Here is a 15508-nt window from a genome sequence, read left to right on the forward strand (position 1 = left end):
CACCTGTAGAGGCATCTGACTACCAGAATTCAGACCCATGGGAAGGGAGCAGAAGGGGGGTGGGAGGGGGTTAAACAGGGCCAGATGACACCACCGGGCCTGCCCAGACAGAGCGCTGGGCCACCTCTGGGAGGAAAGGCCCCAGGCGCAGCCACTCCAGTTTCCCAGCTGCACCCAGGCGGGGAAGAGGCCTGGGGGTTCTGCAAGAGTGAGGGCTGGTCCAGCCCCCCCCCCCCCCCCCCCCAGGGAAGGCCTGCAGCAGGGGCCCTGCCAGGCAGCACTGGGAGAAGTCCTGAGCAAGGGCTGTGGCTGCACACTGGCACACTGTGGTACTGTAGAGACAAGAATCATGCGTGCATGCCCGAAAAACTGCTCCAACCCCTGGGCCCGTTGAGAAGCCTGGTATGAGAAACCTCGCCCGGGCTGCAGCACTCCAGCACCCTCCCCCAGCCCTAAACACAGCAAAAGTGCTGTAAGCAGGATTGCTCACTCCTGGCGAGAAGGTACCCAGGCCTGCCTGCCCTTCGGGCTCCCGGCTCCCTCCGGGTCTACCGGCTTCACACTGCCCCTACAGGCACGGGGCCAGAAGGCAGAGCTGCACTACAGAAATGGATTCAGCAGTAGAGGGAGACCTCAGGGCAATCCAGACTTTGAGTAAATACATTTTATTCAGAACAAGATAATAAAATAGCGTGCACTTTATTTAAAACCAACCAAGCGCTGAAAAAAATATGCATCACTGCAGCTGTGATTCCGCATCAAACCCTAACAGTCAGAACGGGGCATTTCTTCTTCCCTCTGCGTGCCAGGCCGGGCAGAGGACACCCCCCTCCACAGGAGCCTCAGAGGAAGCAGTGGGCTCTAAGGACAGCAAGGCCCTGGTGGAGAGGTGTCAGCCAGCAGGCTGGCCCTGCTGCTCTTCCCAGGCTGCTGGGGTGGGCACTGATCAGCGACTGCCCTCGGAGCAGGAGCTCAGGCCTCCTTCCTGCACACAGGCCTGGGAAGCAGCTGAGGGGGAGTCGCGACGCTGAGGGGCTGCTCTCTTCTCAGCACAGAGCAGCACCGTGCACTCTCCTGCACTCAGCATGGAGCAGGCAAGCAGAAGAGGGCCCTGCTGGCTCGGATTAAGGCACTTGTAACAGACTCCCTGTGCGTCCTCCCAGAGTCCCACAGGCCTCGGGGGGCCTGTTTCCCCCTTCCTCTACCCATGGCCTCTGCCTCTCCCCCACAGCTAGGCAATGAGGAGGACGGGAGCAGGCCTTCAGGACATTCAGGGCTGGAAGGAAGAGAACAATGGGAACAGGCTGGGGCTTGGCAGAGGAGGAGCTGCAGAAGGCCCGGGAGCCAGAGTGGAAGGAGGAAGCCAGGCAGCAGCAGGGGCAGCTGGTTAAATCACCAGAGACTAATGGCAGTGATGTCAGCTGAGAGCAGATGCAGAAGCCAGAGGGGGAGGCCACTACAACCTGCCCTGGCTGAGACGGGCTGGAAGCAGAGAAGGGGTGGAGAGAGCCAGCCCCAGACAGAGAACCTCGGAAGACACAGGAATGCTCTTCCCTTCTCAGGGGGCTCAGAGACAGAATGGGGCAGAGGGCAGAGGGCGGAGGGCAGGCAGGCGAGCCAGGAGCAGCTCTGCTCTTTGGTATGACGAAGGTGGCGCTGTGAGGCATCCGTCTCATTCCTCCTCCACGCTCCGGGCACCCTTGGCGGCTCGCCGCTGCCTCCAGCGCAGCTCGTCCACCTGGCGCTCCAGCCCTCGCACCTTGGCCTCCAGTTGGGCCCCCGAAGCCCGGCTGCCGGTGAGCCGGCTTAGCAAGGCGTACAGGGTCAGCAAGGCCAGGAGGAGCAAGGCCCGGGTGGAAGGATCGGGCACTGACCTCACCAGGGCCACAAAGCCGGCCAGGAAGATGACAAGCTTCAGGCCCCCCAGGATGCGCCCCAGCACGGCCAAGACCAAGCCGAGGAGCAGGGACAGCAGCCAGTAGACGACCAGGGCCCCTGCTCCCCACAGCAGGAAGGTCTGGACCTGGCTAGGGCTGAGCTTCAGGCCCTGAGTGAGGTGATCACCTGGAAGAGAGGAGAATCACAGCGTCAGGCAACCTGGAGAGGCGAGACAGGGGGAAGGGGAGCAGGAGGCTAAGAAGGAGGCGCTGAGCCCCTGGCAAAGGATGATCTTGTTCTCCCAGACTCCCAGGGACTTGGGTTTGAATCTTAGCTCTGCTACTTGCTGGTTGTGGGGACAATATTTCTCTGTGGGGACAATATTTCTCTGTGTTGAGGCTCAGTTTCATTCATTAAGTGGGGTCAATTCGACCTGTTCCCCTGGGCTGTGGTAACAGCTAAAGGAGCTGCCACGGCTTCGCATGATGTCTGCCATGAATAAACCCCTATGGTGGTAGTCGTTGGCCAGCCCTTAAGTCACACCTCTGGGGGAACCTGGGTGGTGTCAGGCAGCTGGGGCAAAGATCTAGGCCCTGGCAAAGATGAACTCCCACAAACAAGAAAGTGCAGGGAAGCCCTGGCTGGCCGGCCAGTTCTCTGCCACTCACCGTCGAGCCCCAGGGCAGTCAGCAGCTGGGCAGCGATCCCAGACAGGGCAAAGAAGGCCACGGAGATGGCTGATGAGATGGCCCACATCACCTGAGACAGGGTCTGGGGAAACAGCACAGGTGAGACGAGTCCAGAACCAACAACACTTCTTTCCTCCAAGCCAGGCCACCACTGCCCAGGCCAGGCTGCGGGAATGTGTCCGGTCTGTTTCATGACCAGTGGTGATGGGCCTGGGTCAGAGGTTTGGAGGCCCTGGGCCTGGCTGAAGGGGCCCTTCCACATCCACCTTCCCGTACACAGGGATGGACAACCGGCATTTCTTCTTCCTGAGCTAGATCACAGGACATGTGGGACCTACGCAACCAATCTGCTGGATACTTTGAAGGTAGCAGTAGGTGTACTTGTGTCACCTGTGTGTAAACAGGGCCGAGGGGGTGTCAACAAATCCCTTTATGAGTCACCCTGCAAAACTGGGGTCCTCCTAGTCTTCCAGGGAATCAGGAAGGAGTGTGAAAGACATCTGCAGGGCCAGCACTGTGGCGTAGTGGGTAAAGCCACTGCCTGCAGTGCCAGCATCCCATATGAGTGCCGGTTTGAGTCCTGGCTGTTCCACTTCCGATCCAGCTCTCTGCTGTGGCCTGGGAAAGCAGTAGAAGATGGCCCAAGTGCTTGGATCCCTGCACCCATGTGAGAGACCCAGAAAAAGCTCTAGGCTTCTTTCTTCAGATCTGCTCAGCTCCAGCCATTGCGGCTATTTGGGAGTGAACCAGTAGATGGAACACCTCTCTCTCTCTGCCTCCGCCTCTCTGTAAGTCTGCCTTTTAAATAAATTTTAAAAAATCTTAAAGAAAGAAAAGCATCTGTAAAGGGCTAAGACACTGCAATAAAACAGGGGTCTCTCGTTAGTCCGTTATTAAGGATTTTACAGTTGATTATCTCAGTCCCTCAGTATGATCAACCAAAAGGACATGGCACCAGGTTTGTGATGCCGTTAGGTAGGAGATGACCCTGAGTGATGCCCTGATCAGCCCACATCTACAGGTAAAGGAATGAACTCAGTTCTTGATATTTTTGCCTCCTCATGACTCAGAACAGGGACAGGGCGCTGGCACTGCAGTCAGCAGGTTCAGCTGCTGTCTGTGATGGCAGCATCCGTAGAGAGAGCGGATTTGGTCCTGGCTGCTCCACTTCTGATCCAGCCGCCTAATAATATACCTGGGGAAGCAGCAGCTGGTTGCCCATGTACTTGGGCCCCTGCCAACCAACACAGGAGGCCAGGATGGAGCTCTGGGCTTCTGGCTTCGGCCTGACCCAGCCACGTGGGGAGTAAACCAGAGGATGGAAGATATCTCTCTCTCCCTCTCCCTGTCTCTCTGACTCTGCCTTTCAAATAAATAAATAAACCTACAGCTTTAGAGCAAAGTCAGACTCTGCAGTCACCCAGGGACATGGGCTTACAAAGAAAGGCCAGGAGCCAGAGAAAGATGGGCCCAAGGGTAGGAATCAGACAATAAGGAGGCGAAAGACAGGTGGTGTCGGCTGTCTCTAGTGTGAATCTGGGGCTCTCTGTAGCAGGGATTATGACGCAGGAAGGCTGTGAGGTCATTCACCACATCTCTTCTACCTTTCCCTAATGGGCACAGTCACAGCAGGGACTACTTTCCTTACCTCTGAAATCAGGTGCATGGTTTCTGGCCCAATCCAGGTATCCAGTGTTTCCCGCACAGACCGACCTATCTGGGTCAGGAGGTCAACTGGAGCCTCCCTCCTCTGCTGACCTGGAGGTGCAAAGTCTCGATGGGACTGGGCCAGTGCTGAGTGAAGGAGGACGAGGGCCACTAGCACCATCAGGACGGTGTGGAGCAGATGCTTGCCCCATGGCGTGCTGCTGCCCGAGCCTGCCATACTGGGTCTGTCAGGAAAGAGGCAGAGGGGGAGCTGAAGCCAGACCTGGCAAACACACCCACTCCCCTGGCTCCGATTCACCCCCGCACCCTCCTCCACCCCTACCCAGCAAGCACCTAAGCTAAAGCTAGAAGGGAGGGGCTGTTAGCTGAGAAAGGAAGCACTGGGACTTCTAGCTTCAGAGGGGCACAGTCATCTGATTCGCAGGTTCCTCTTTCACATTCCCTGCCACTCACGCACAGCTAGGGGGCATTAGTCAATGCCTTCAAAGGCACGCTAAGATCTCTCTATGGCACATTCCAGTCCTAACAATCTGAAGGCCTCTGCGTTAGGTGCTATGGGCATGCAAGAATTTTATAAGCCTCTAAGACTCTCTCCCAAGGAGGCACATAATCTACTTAAGATAAAGCTGATATAAAAAGCCACTTGGACCAGCACAAGGTAGGATTATCAGCGTACAATGGGGTAAAGAAAAGTGCTCGGCTGTGTGCTCAAATGAGAATAACTGGGCATGTGCCGGTGGCCCCGCAGGACCATCACGCGAGGTGGCTGTTATCCTCCTCACCCAATTGGTCCAAATAAGAAAACTAGCCTTAGACATTAAGGTCACTGGGCTAAGAAGTAGAAAGGCCAAGATTGGAATCCAAGCTTTAGCTTCCAAATCCCAAACTCACTGGAAGTCAAGGTACAAGGGGCTGCTCACTGGGATCACCTAGCGGCGTCACGAAGTTCTCAGATAGCCACTCCCCAGCGTCTACGAGGCACTGGGTTCCCGACCACCCCCCTCTCCATACCAAAATCCACATTCATTCACGTCTCTTGCACAGAATGGCATAGAATTAACACACAGCCTATGCACATCCTCCTAGCTCCTTCACATCATCTTCGCATTTCTTATAATGCCTAATGCAATGCAAACGCTAGATAAATAGTTGTTATACTGCGTTGTTTAGGGACAAATGACAAGAAAAAAGCTTATACTTGGACAGTACGGACACAGTTTTCTCAAATCTTTTTATTAGTAGTTCGCTGAATCCACTGATGTGAAACCCATGGATGTGAGGCCAACTGTACTGATGTCTCCATCCCAAACCCAGAGGTGTTGGCATGACTGGGGGTGGGCTAGGCTCAGCCCAGCAAAAACTCTCCAGGGCTTCCACTGTACAAAGTCGAGACCCACTCTGAGGGCACAGGAAAACAAACTCAGCTTCTCCTACACTCTCACTCAACAACCCAGAAGACTTGTGTGACCAAATGTGTTGGGAGGTTCCTGCACACACCAAGCAGGCAGTGTGCCATGGAGACCAGCTGGGAGTCCTCTCAGTTCACTTCAGACACCATCCACCTGGAGATAATGTCACATCCCGATGGCAAGCCGAAGACTCGGTGCCCAAGACGACACACACCACCCCCCAACTTCAGATGCCAATCGCCGCTCCCCAGGTTGCTTTGCCTGTGTTTCTGACCCACTGGCTGGAAGCTGGGGTTCCCACAGTCCCCTCCTGGGATTGGACTAGTTTGCTAGAGCAGCTCACCAAACTTAGGCAAACATGTACTTACATTCACCGGTTTGTTATGAAGATAGTACAAAGGATACTGAAGTGTGGGACAAGGGACTCTCCAAAGGGCTACCCTTCAGGAATCTCCATGGGACTGGCCCTCTGGAAGCTTGCTGAATACAGTGCTGTCTGGATTTGCATAGAAGCTGCTGTGTGTAAGCATGATCAACCAAGTCATTGGCCACTGGCAATCAACTCGACCCTGAACCCACCTCTTCACCTTGGAGGTTAGGGAGTGGGGCTGGAAGTTCCAATCCCCACCCCACCCCCAGCCCAGATTGGTTCCAAAAATTGCCTCATTAACCTAAGCTCAGGAGTGTTTGAAAGGGCTTGCTTTGGACTCTTTCATCACTGCTCTGCAGCTGTTGCAAGCCACAAGGACAAAGAACAAATATTTTAACAAAAGACACCCTTATTGTTTTATTCACTTAGGAAATAGGCTATGGGAACTGTGAGCCAGGAACTGTGGATGAAATCCAAAAAGCTGTGAGTGTGTATGTGTGTCTGTGTATGTACATACATATATATAATATCACAACCACAGACAAATGTTCTCAACTGCCCACTCCCAGTGCAGGCAAAGGCTTAAAAAAGATGCTATGAAAGGTAACACTTGCTGCTGGTGCTGTGGCATAGCAGATAAAGCCGCCGCCTGCAGTGCTGGCATCCCATATGGGCGCCGATTTGAATCCTGGGTGCTCCACTTCTGATCCAGTTCTCTGCTATGGCCTGGGAAAGCAGTAGAAGATGGCCCAAGTCCTTGGACCCCTGCACCTGCTGGGAGACCCAGAAAAAGCTCCTGAATCCTGGCTTTGGATTGGCACAGCTCTGGCCATTGCAGCCATCTGGGGAGTGAACCAGCGGATGGAAAACCTCTCTCTCTGCCTCTCCCTCTCTCTCTGTATAACTCTGACTTTCAAATACATAAATCTTTAAAAAAAAAATAACATGAACTTGACAACTAGCGACTTACTGGTGGAAAGTCACCTCCCCACCCTGTGTTCTGGTCTCCTGGGCAACGCGAAGCCGTGAGTTAAGACCTGACAAGTACCGACCCATTGAAGGAGGTGAGGCTCTGCCAAGAACAGCGTTTACAGGTCCACCTCCATCTGCCTCCACGCTTGAGAAACATCATACAGCACCGGCAAATCCCTGTCCTCCTCCAGGCTCGCTCCAAGGAGTTCCCACGACTCAGACCTGGAGCTTGAAGCCACGCCTCTGAAGCAGGGGCCGCCAGGTGCTCGAAGTTTTTGCAGTTTCCAAGGCACACAGGGAGTTGGGCAGAAATCCAGAGCCATTGGGATGGCAGAAGAGGGAGAGGGAAGAGAAATAGCTTCTCCTTTTTGCTTAGTGGAAAGGAGGAGGGTCCAAGAAAGAGTTCTAAAAATACGACTTTGGGGCTACTTTCTGGCCCTGAAACAGCTGCCTCCAGCCGCTCCTGAGGCCTACGGGACCGAGCACGGCTGTGAGACATACAGTGCATGGTGGAAAGAGCTCAGGCAGGGCCAGCCTGGCGCTCTTTCTGGCACAAATACAGAACCAGACGGTTCTTGCCTGCCAGTGGTGGGAGAAGGGTGAAGGCGTGGTCAGTTCCTGAGCTATCTGGGTCACAACCGCGCCGAGCCTTAAAGAGCAGGGCTGCTATCTTGGGTTGGATCCCTCATCCAGGGACCTCCACCAGGAGGAATCGGGTGTCGTGTCCTCCCTCCTGGAAGGTCAGGGTGACGTGTGCGCCTCCTCCCACGGCAGCCTGCTGCATTCCGGGCCAGCTTCAACTCCCAAGGGGCAGGGGGACCTTGAAATAAACCCTCCACAGCGAGGCTGGCATGGGCGGAGCCGCTGACTGTCTTTAGTGCATCAGAAACCAAATGCAGGATTCAGGAGCGGGGAGAAGGCACGTGCGGATGACCAGCTGGTTTGTTTCTTCAAATCACTTCCCTTAGCAGGACTCCTTCTCATTTCTTACAGGTTAATCCCATGTAGTGTGAAATCTGACCCACCACGGATGCCTCCGCACCTGAGCCACATCAATCGCTTTTAATAAAGAAAAGAGGCCGTGGCAATCGAGCAAAAGCAGCTTTGACTTGTGGGAGTCCGAGGAAGCATGTCTCACCCTTTCTCACCTCCTGTGATGCCTGGCCCCAGACAACGGACACTCAACAACAACCAGTAACACACACACACATACACGGATACTTCAAAAACCTTACGGGCAATGGAATTAAAGCAAAAAGCTTTTTGGTGAAAAATGTTTTTTAATAATATGTGGAAATTTACAAGGGAAAAAAATATGCCGGCAGTGCCAGCATCCCATATGGGCGCCGGTTCAAGTCCTGGCTGCTCCACTTCTTGTCCAGCTCTCTACTATGGCCTGGAAAAGCAGAAGACTGCCCAAGTCCTCGGGTCCTTGCACCTGTGTGGGAGACCTGGCGGAAGCTCCTGGCTCCTGGTTTTGGATAGACACAGCTCCGGCCTTTGTTGCCAATTAGGGAGTGAACCAGAGGATGGCAAACCTCTCTCTCTATGCCTTTCCTTCTCTCTGTGTAACTGACTTTCAAATAAATAAATAACTCTTTTTTCTTAAAAAAAAAGGGGGGGGGGGATGTGTGTTATGAAAAAAAAAAAACTACATATGGATTTTAAAAGAGTTCCTGCAGCAAAATAAACTCATATTTTAAACTCCATTTTCCAGGAATTTTTGGAAGTACCCTCATATACGCAAGTTGTAATTTTGGTGGGGTGCTTTCTAATTAACAAAGTGCTTGTTTCTTCACCATCTCTCTTGAACTCTTACAACAATTGTGTAGGGTATTATTACTCTATTTTACTAGAAAAGTATGGCTCAGAGAGACCAAGGGACTTCACCAAGGTCAGCCAGTTAACTCCTGAACTCCCAGGATCTGAACCTTGTCTTTTAGCTCATCCTGCACCTGCACACTGCCCAGGTTAAGGCACAGTCCTTACCCTGGAGGAGCTTAAAATTCTGCTCAATACCAACAAGTGCAAAGTGGGAGGATGCCCACACATCCCAGGAGATGCCCCACCTGCTGGGTGGCAATATGGCTCAGGCAGGGCCAGAAGAACCGGCTGCTTTCGAAAAGGCACTATATGTTTAGCTGTGGTTTGCTACAAGGCTAGGGTGGGGCAGTCCACACCACCCCCGCCCAGCCTGCCTCCTTCCTCCGCTTTGCTTTCTGGCTATGAATCACCCCACAGCAGGAGGGGCGATGACCTAGTGCCCTCTGCCGGCCCTGATGGTCCCACCGCTGCTCCCAGCTGTTCCCGTGCAGCCGGCGCTCTCATCCCGGATGCCCACCAGAACTGCCTCTGCAGACACGAGCCTGTGTCTGCTGCACCCAGGGCGACTCACTCACACTGTCCCAGAGAGAGGGGCTCGGCCTTCCATTTTTAAAGCACCTCGGGGATTTCCAATGCATAACCTGACAGCTGCCACAAATGATCAGCATGGCAGGGAGGGTCTATTCTGGGCAAAGCCGCCAAAGCACAGCAGTGAACAAAGGACTCCAGACTTCCGTCCCAGGCTCAGTTCTGCCACAAACGGCAAACCACTACCTTTATGCTGCCTGTTATTAGACAACCCGGGACGCCTGGACCGTAAAACGGGGCGCAGGCAAGGCAAGAATTGCTACAAGGTGAAGATGTCCCCGCAGGCACCTGGTCAACTGGAAACATCTACAGAGGCATCGCAGCAACACACTCACTATGGCGTAGCACAATTTAGCAGTTTGTTGGCACTGAGCACCTCCCAGACTTGACAGCTAACTCTTCTTGCAATCCCCAGCGCCCAGCACAGAAAGATGACTAATAAATGTTTGTTAAATGAATATTCGAGGCCCGCCAAGAAGCTGCGAGAGTAAAAAATAAAGAGACATGAAGAGGCGGGGAGAGGGGCGGTTATTTTAACAGCTGATCCAAATACCCAGCAGTCACTGGAGAAGCACAGCTGAGTGCAGAGGAAGCCCCTAAACCGGGCGAAGCCGCCCCGGAGGAGAACGAAGTCAGCGCCCTGGCAGGTCGGGGGCAGCCGCCGCTAAGCCCCTGACAGCTGCCGCCCGGCAACTGTCTGGGGGCAGGGCGGCGGCAAAGGGGGCAGCTTCCCAGGCGCGCCGCGGCCTCCCCGAGACAGGGTGTCAGTCGCATGTGCTATTTCCAACAGCGCGTCCCCTGCCAAGCGCTGCAGGGTGGCGTCGTCGCTGGCCAGGGACGTGGCGCGGCCCGCGAGTCTGGGGTACCCCGAGGGGCTCGAACCAAAGCCGCGGGGGGCTCGGCCGTGGGGCAGCGGCCGCAGACGCTCAGGTTCACCGCCGACCTCCTCGCCCCAGCCCGGCAGCTGCTCTGCCTGCACTGGACCTCCGAGCCGCGGCCGAACCCTCTACTCCTCGGAAACGCGCGCTTCCCGGGTTACCTAGTAACGACGCCCCCGGTTGCGTAGCAACGAGATCCGGGTCCCCAGTTTTCTCGGCCCGCCGCGCGACGTCGGACCCCTCCCCAAGCTGGCTCGTCAGGCCTCGCTGCTCAACCGTGACCACGCCTGCAGCAGCTGCCGCCTCCCGGACCCGCATGCAGCCCCCGCAGTCCCAATCTCGGCCTGGACTCACCGGGCTCTGGCCACCGCTACCCTTCACGTGCGACTTCGCTACAACGCGCCACCAAAACCGCGCCTCAACTCCGGGGCGTTGGTTTACGGTCTGCGCGTGCGCAAAAGGCGGGATGAGCCTGGAGACGGGCCGGCCTCCCTCGCAGCCTGAGCTGGTGTCGTGGGCGCATGCGCCGGCCCCGCCACCGCGCCAAGCACAGCTACAGAGAAAAGAATGCGATCGGAAGTTTAAGGTGGGGACGGAAGTCCCCGGCAGGAAAGGGAAAGGAGGCCACTATGGCCTATAGAGTGGGTAAACTGGATCTTTGAAATGGAGTGGAAGCCACTCCGCCTCTTCCAGTGCTCGTCATTTTGAGCCCTCCGGAGCTGCGGATGGTCTCCGCCCCCCGCCCCAGGGCACTGTGGGAAATGTAGTTCTCAGCAAGGACGCGCCGGGGCACCCGGTCTTCCTAGAAACTTTTCGCGCTAAAAGCATAAAGGGAAAAGATGTTGGAGGATCAGATAGAGGCACAGGAAGCTGGAAAACGCGTGTGCTACCTCAAGAGCGCAGACCCTCTCCATCACTCTGCAGATGGCTCTGAAATGCCTGCTCCGAGTTTTAGAAGGAAGGGAACTGGCGCCCTTCACCCCGTTTTCTCCACAGGGGCAGCACCATAAAGGGGGACCCACCAGGGATATGGAATAAGCTGATGACTCGCCCTCTTTGTGATCCTGGCCACGTCGCTTCACCTCTATAGGCCCGAGTTACTGGGCTTTAAAGAGCTGTCAGGCACCAAAAATGCCACTTCATACTAAAATGTGACGTGTCCGAGAGACCAGCAGCGACTTTCACGCTAAGATGTGACGTTTCAGAGACTAATGGCAACAGCAACAAAAAAAAAACTAACTTGTTGTCTATTCTAGTTTGAATTGATTTGGTACCAGAACCCATGCGGGTCTTTAAATCCCAAAGTCATATGTTAATGGCATTTAGAGAGTGGGCTCGCAGGGCCTTTGGGAAGTGGCGTGTTTGGTCATGGCACAGCACCCATGATTGCTAGTCCTGGTGACTTTATATGGATAGAGACAGAGAGATAGGCACACATGCTCCCTCACAGTCTCCTGCCATTGATGCCCTGTGCCCTTTCTGGACCCCGCAAGAAAGAATACATCCCCAGAGGCCGAACCAATGGGGCCTGCCTGATCTTGGCCTGCGAACCTACAAAACCGTGAGCCAAAACAAACAAACCCCTTTCTTTTTTAAAGTTAATGATGCCTCAGGTATTTTGTTATAGCCATGAAAAATTGACTAATATGCTGAATGTTTTCTGATTACCATTGCTGGCTGCCACAGGACAGCTTCCCTTTAATCTTAAGAGCCATCCTCAAACTGAACCCTCTAAAAGGAAACTCGCCTCCCCCAACCCCATCAGCCTTCTAATTCTGCCTTCCTCCCAGAGCACACACTCTAGCAGCTCCCAGTCTGTCACCTTTCCCAGTTGTTTCTTTCCTTCAGATGCTTCTCAGGCTCATCCATCTTCATCTGGGCTTACTACTTCCTGTCTACAAGCTAAGAATCTTCCAGAACTGGCTTGGGTAGCAACCTGGGTCTCACCTTCCAGCTTTTCTAACAGTCACAACTTTATATTTGCATACGACATCATTCCTGATTCCAATCTCAGGTCACACACTCTCTGTGTGAGAAATGTCACTTTTTTCTGTGACAAATTCTTTGCAACTCTATTTTTCATCTGGATGGTAGAGGCACTCTCAGTGCAGGGCTCTGTGTAATTAACATGGTTTTTCTCCTGTTAATCTACTGTTGATTTATTTCTTAGACTCAATTATTTTACCTTCGGAGGATACAGAGAAAGTTTTTTTCTCCTCTACACCCTGAAACCTTTCTATTCCCTGAGGGGCTGGAAACTGAAAACCTGGATAGGATCCTCTTTTTCTTGTATTCTTCTGTCATAGCCATAAGACCCCCCAGTATAGGGACACACCCGGCTTTGCTCACTGTGGTCTCACCAATGCCTAGTGGCTACCTGGCATATAAAGCTACTCAGTAAAGACTTGTCCAATAACTAGTTACTGGGCAGCTGTGTTTTCTGTTTCCATAACAATACACAGACTGGGTAACTTATAGAGATTTTTTCTGAGGCTGGGAAGTTCAAGAGCTTAATGAGGGCTGCATGATGACAAGGTAGAGGTCATCACATGGCAAGACAGAGTAAGCATGCCAGCAAGAGCAAGAGGGCACAAGACTGCTTTTATGACATTAGCCTGTTGATCCATTAACCCATGACCTGATTTATCTATTCATGTGGACAGAACCCCCCAAGTCCCACCTCTCAACACCGCAGCTTTGTGGACTGTATTCTACCATTCTAACCCAGCCAGCATCTTCCAGGGGAGACTTCTGGAAGTGTGGTTATCATTTCATAGTTTCAGTGAAAACAAATAGTGTTCTGCTGTCAGCCCAATCAAGTCTAACCACGTCAGGTTCAAGGCTCCACCTAAACCAATTCATCTTATTTCCTGCCACACATCCAGTGGCTTGAGATGCCTGGCCTGCCAGTCTGTCAACAAGCAGCACTATTAGGAAGTTCCTGCTGTGTGCCAGGCTCTGTGTGAGAGTGAGAGTGACCAGAACATGCCACCATGGAGCTCATAGTCTAGCTGAGAACTCAGACACAGAACAGACACTTGTCAGTAAATCACTGAATGGTTGGTCATTGTTTTCAAACTGGCTTGAAGGAGAATTACAGGATGTTATGAGAACTAAACCTCAGGGGTCAAGAAAGGGGCTCCTTTGGCCAGCGCCGTGGCTCAATAGGCTAATCCTCCGCCTGGCGGCGCCGGCACACCGGGTTCTAGTCCCGGTTGGGGTGCTGGATTCTGTCCTGGTTGCCCCTCTTCCAGGCCAGCTCTCTGCTGTGGCCCGAGAGTGCAGTGGAGGATGGCCCAGGTGCCAGGTGCTTGGGCCCTGCACCCGCATGGGAGACCAGGAAAAGCAGCGGCCATTGGAGGGTGAACCAACGACAAAAAGGGAGACCTTTCTCTCTGTCTCTCTCTCCCACTGTCCACTCTGCCTGTCAAAAATATATAAAAAAAAAAAAAAAAGAAAGAAAGAAAGAAAGAAAGGGGCTCCTTAGGAAGTGACATTTAAGGTGAGACCAAAATTGGCATCAGACACTTCAGCAGGGTAGGGAGCAAAGAAAGGGAGTTAAAGAAAGTGTTCCAGGCAAAAGTTCTGGAATTTGCCAGAGGGGGTATGTGTGGGGGCCTGAAAGGCTAATGTGGCTAGAGAGGTAAGATAAGCCAGATGCAGACAGACTTGGGGGCAGGTTTCCTCTCCAGGAACGCTCTCCCTCACTCATGGTTTCAGGACTGACTCTTGTCTCTGATGTGGGTCTCAGCAAAAACGTTACTTCCTCAGAGATGCAACTCCTCAACACTCTGCCTAAAGTAACCATCCTTCCAATCCCAGCACCGGCTGGCTCTGCGGCTCAATAGGCTAATGCGGCACCGGCACACCAGGTTCTAGTCCCCGTCGGGGCGCCGGATGCTATCCTGGTTGCCCTTCTTCCAGGCCAGCTCTCTGCTGTGGCCCAGGAGTGCAGTGGAGGATGGCCCAAGTGCTTGGGCCCGGCACCCGTATGGGAGACCAGGAGAAGCACCTTGCTCCTGGCTTCGGATCAGCGAGATGCACTGGCCGCAGCCCTCCAGCAGCGGCGGCCATTGGAGGGTGAACCAACGGCAAAAAGGAAGACCTTTCTCTCTGTCTGTCTCTCACTGTCCACTCTGCCTGTCAAAAAAAAAAAAAAATGCCAATGCCAATACCTCCTACCTACCTTACTCTAATTAGTATTATTTATGTTTTAAGATTTACTTATTTAAAAGGCAGAGCAACACACACACACACACACACACACACAGAGAGAGAGAGAGAGAGAGAGAGAGAGAGAGAGAATTTTCCTGGCTGACGCCCCACATAGCTGTAACATCCAGGTCTGGGCCAAGGTTAAAGCCAGGATCTTCATCTGGGTCTCTCACATGGATGGCAGGGACCCAAACAATTTGGCCATCTTCTGCTGCCTTGCCAAGTGTGTTTAGCAGGGAGTTGGATCTGAAGTGGAACAGCCAGGTCTCGAACTGACCTCCAATATGGAATGTGGTATCGCAAGAAGCAGCTTAACCTGCTACACCACAATGCTGCCTCCTCAAATCAGTTTTATTCACAACACTTTCTAATTGTCTGGGTGGCCCCTCTTCCCCCCGTATCATGTAAGCTTCAAGAGAGAGGAACTTTGTTGATTCACCTTTTCTGTCTCCATTTATCAAAACAGGGCCTGGCACACAGGTGGCCCCTAATCAATATGTGTTGAATGAATGAAAAGTCTGGGGAAAGATGTGAATAGATTTTTCTCTGAGTGGATTAGAAGGAGACCAGGCTGCAAGCAAGGAGACTCATCAGGATGCTATTTCATTTGTGTAGGGAAGAGATGCACTTTTCCTATACTAACTCATCAGAAACCCAGGGATTTGGTTCTGCCTGTCTAAGGACAAAAGTATAATATCACTTAAAGATCTTAATTGGCTTTGATTTCCATTAGAGTCAGGCAACACTCCCACCAACAGAACAAAGGAAGTGTCCAAGGGTTTGGGCAGAGGAGGTTGGCTTCATGGAGTTGAAAACAAAACAGAAAGAACAAAATGTGAATTGGTAACCCACTTTCCTTGGAGGGCGGGGACAGGGAGACTGAATAAGGTAAAAAATGATGGATTCATCAGCACCAGATGACTTCAGGTCACTGTTTGTAAGGATTAAAGCAGAGAGCTTATCAGAACCGTCATTATGCCTGCTTAGGGAACTTGCCCTGTTTAGGGACCACACTGG

General features: G+C 53.1%; 1 protein-coding gene across 2 annotated transcripts; it reads right to left on the reverse strand.

Annotated features, from left to right (window-relative positions):
• Window positions 1–649: 649 nt before the first annotated feature.
• Window positions 650–10673, reverse strand: TMEM109 (transmembrane protein 109). Of its 2 annotated transcripts, none has more exons than XM_008268482.4 (4): window positions 10438–10673; window positions 4216–4459; window positions 2547–2649; window positions 650–2064 (listed from the first exon to the last, which is right to left on the reverse strand). In XM_008268482.4, the coding sequence occupies exons 2-4, from the start codon at window positions 4450–4452 to the stop codon at window positions 1673–1675; spliced, it is 732 nt and encodes a 243-aa protein (XP_008266704.3). In that variant the 5' UTR covers window positions 4453–4459; window positions 10438–10673; the 3' UTR covers window positions 650–1672.
• Between the last annotated feature and the right edge of the window lie 4835 nt (window positions 10674–15508).

The sequence above is a fragment of the Oryctolagus cuniculus genome, chromosome 1, assembly GCF_964237555.1.
Source record: "Oryctolagus cuniculus chromosome 1, mOryCun1.1, whole genome shotgun sequence".
In the NCBI taxonomy this organism is placed as follows: Eukaryota; Metazoa; Chordata; class Mammalia; order Lagomorpha; family Leporidae; genus Oryctolagus; species Oryctolagus cuniculus.

Excerpts from the sequence above, each read along its gene's own strand:
- TMEM109 (XM_008268482.4), bottom strand. The coding sequence starts at position 4,452 with ATGGCAGGCTCGGGCAGCAGCACGCCATGGGGCAAGCATCTGCTCCAC. Across the intron at positions 2,650-4,215 it reads CCATGCACCTGATTTCAGAG|ACCCTGTCTCAGGTGATGTG; the intron begins GTAAGGAAAGTA and ends CTGTTTCCCCAG. Across the intron at positions 2,065-2,546 it reads GACTGCCCTGGGGCTCGACG|GTGATCACCTCACTCAGGGC; the intron begins GTGAGTGGCAGA and ends CCTCTCTTCCAG.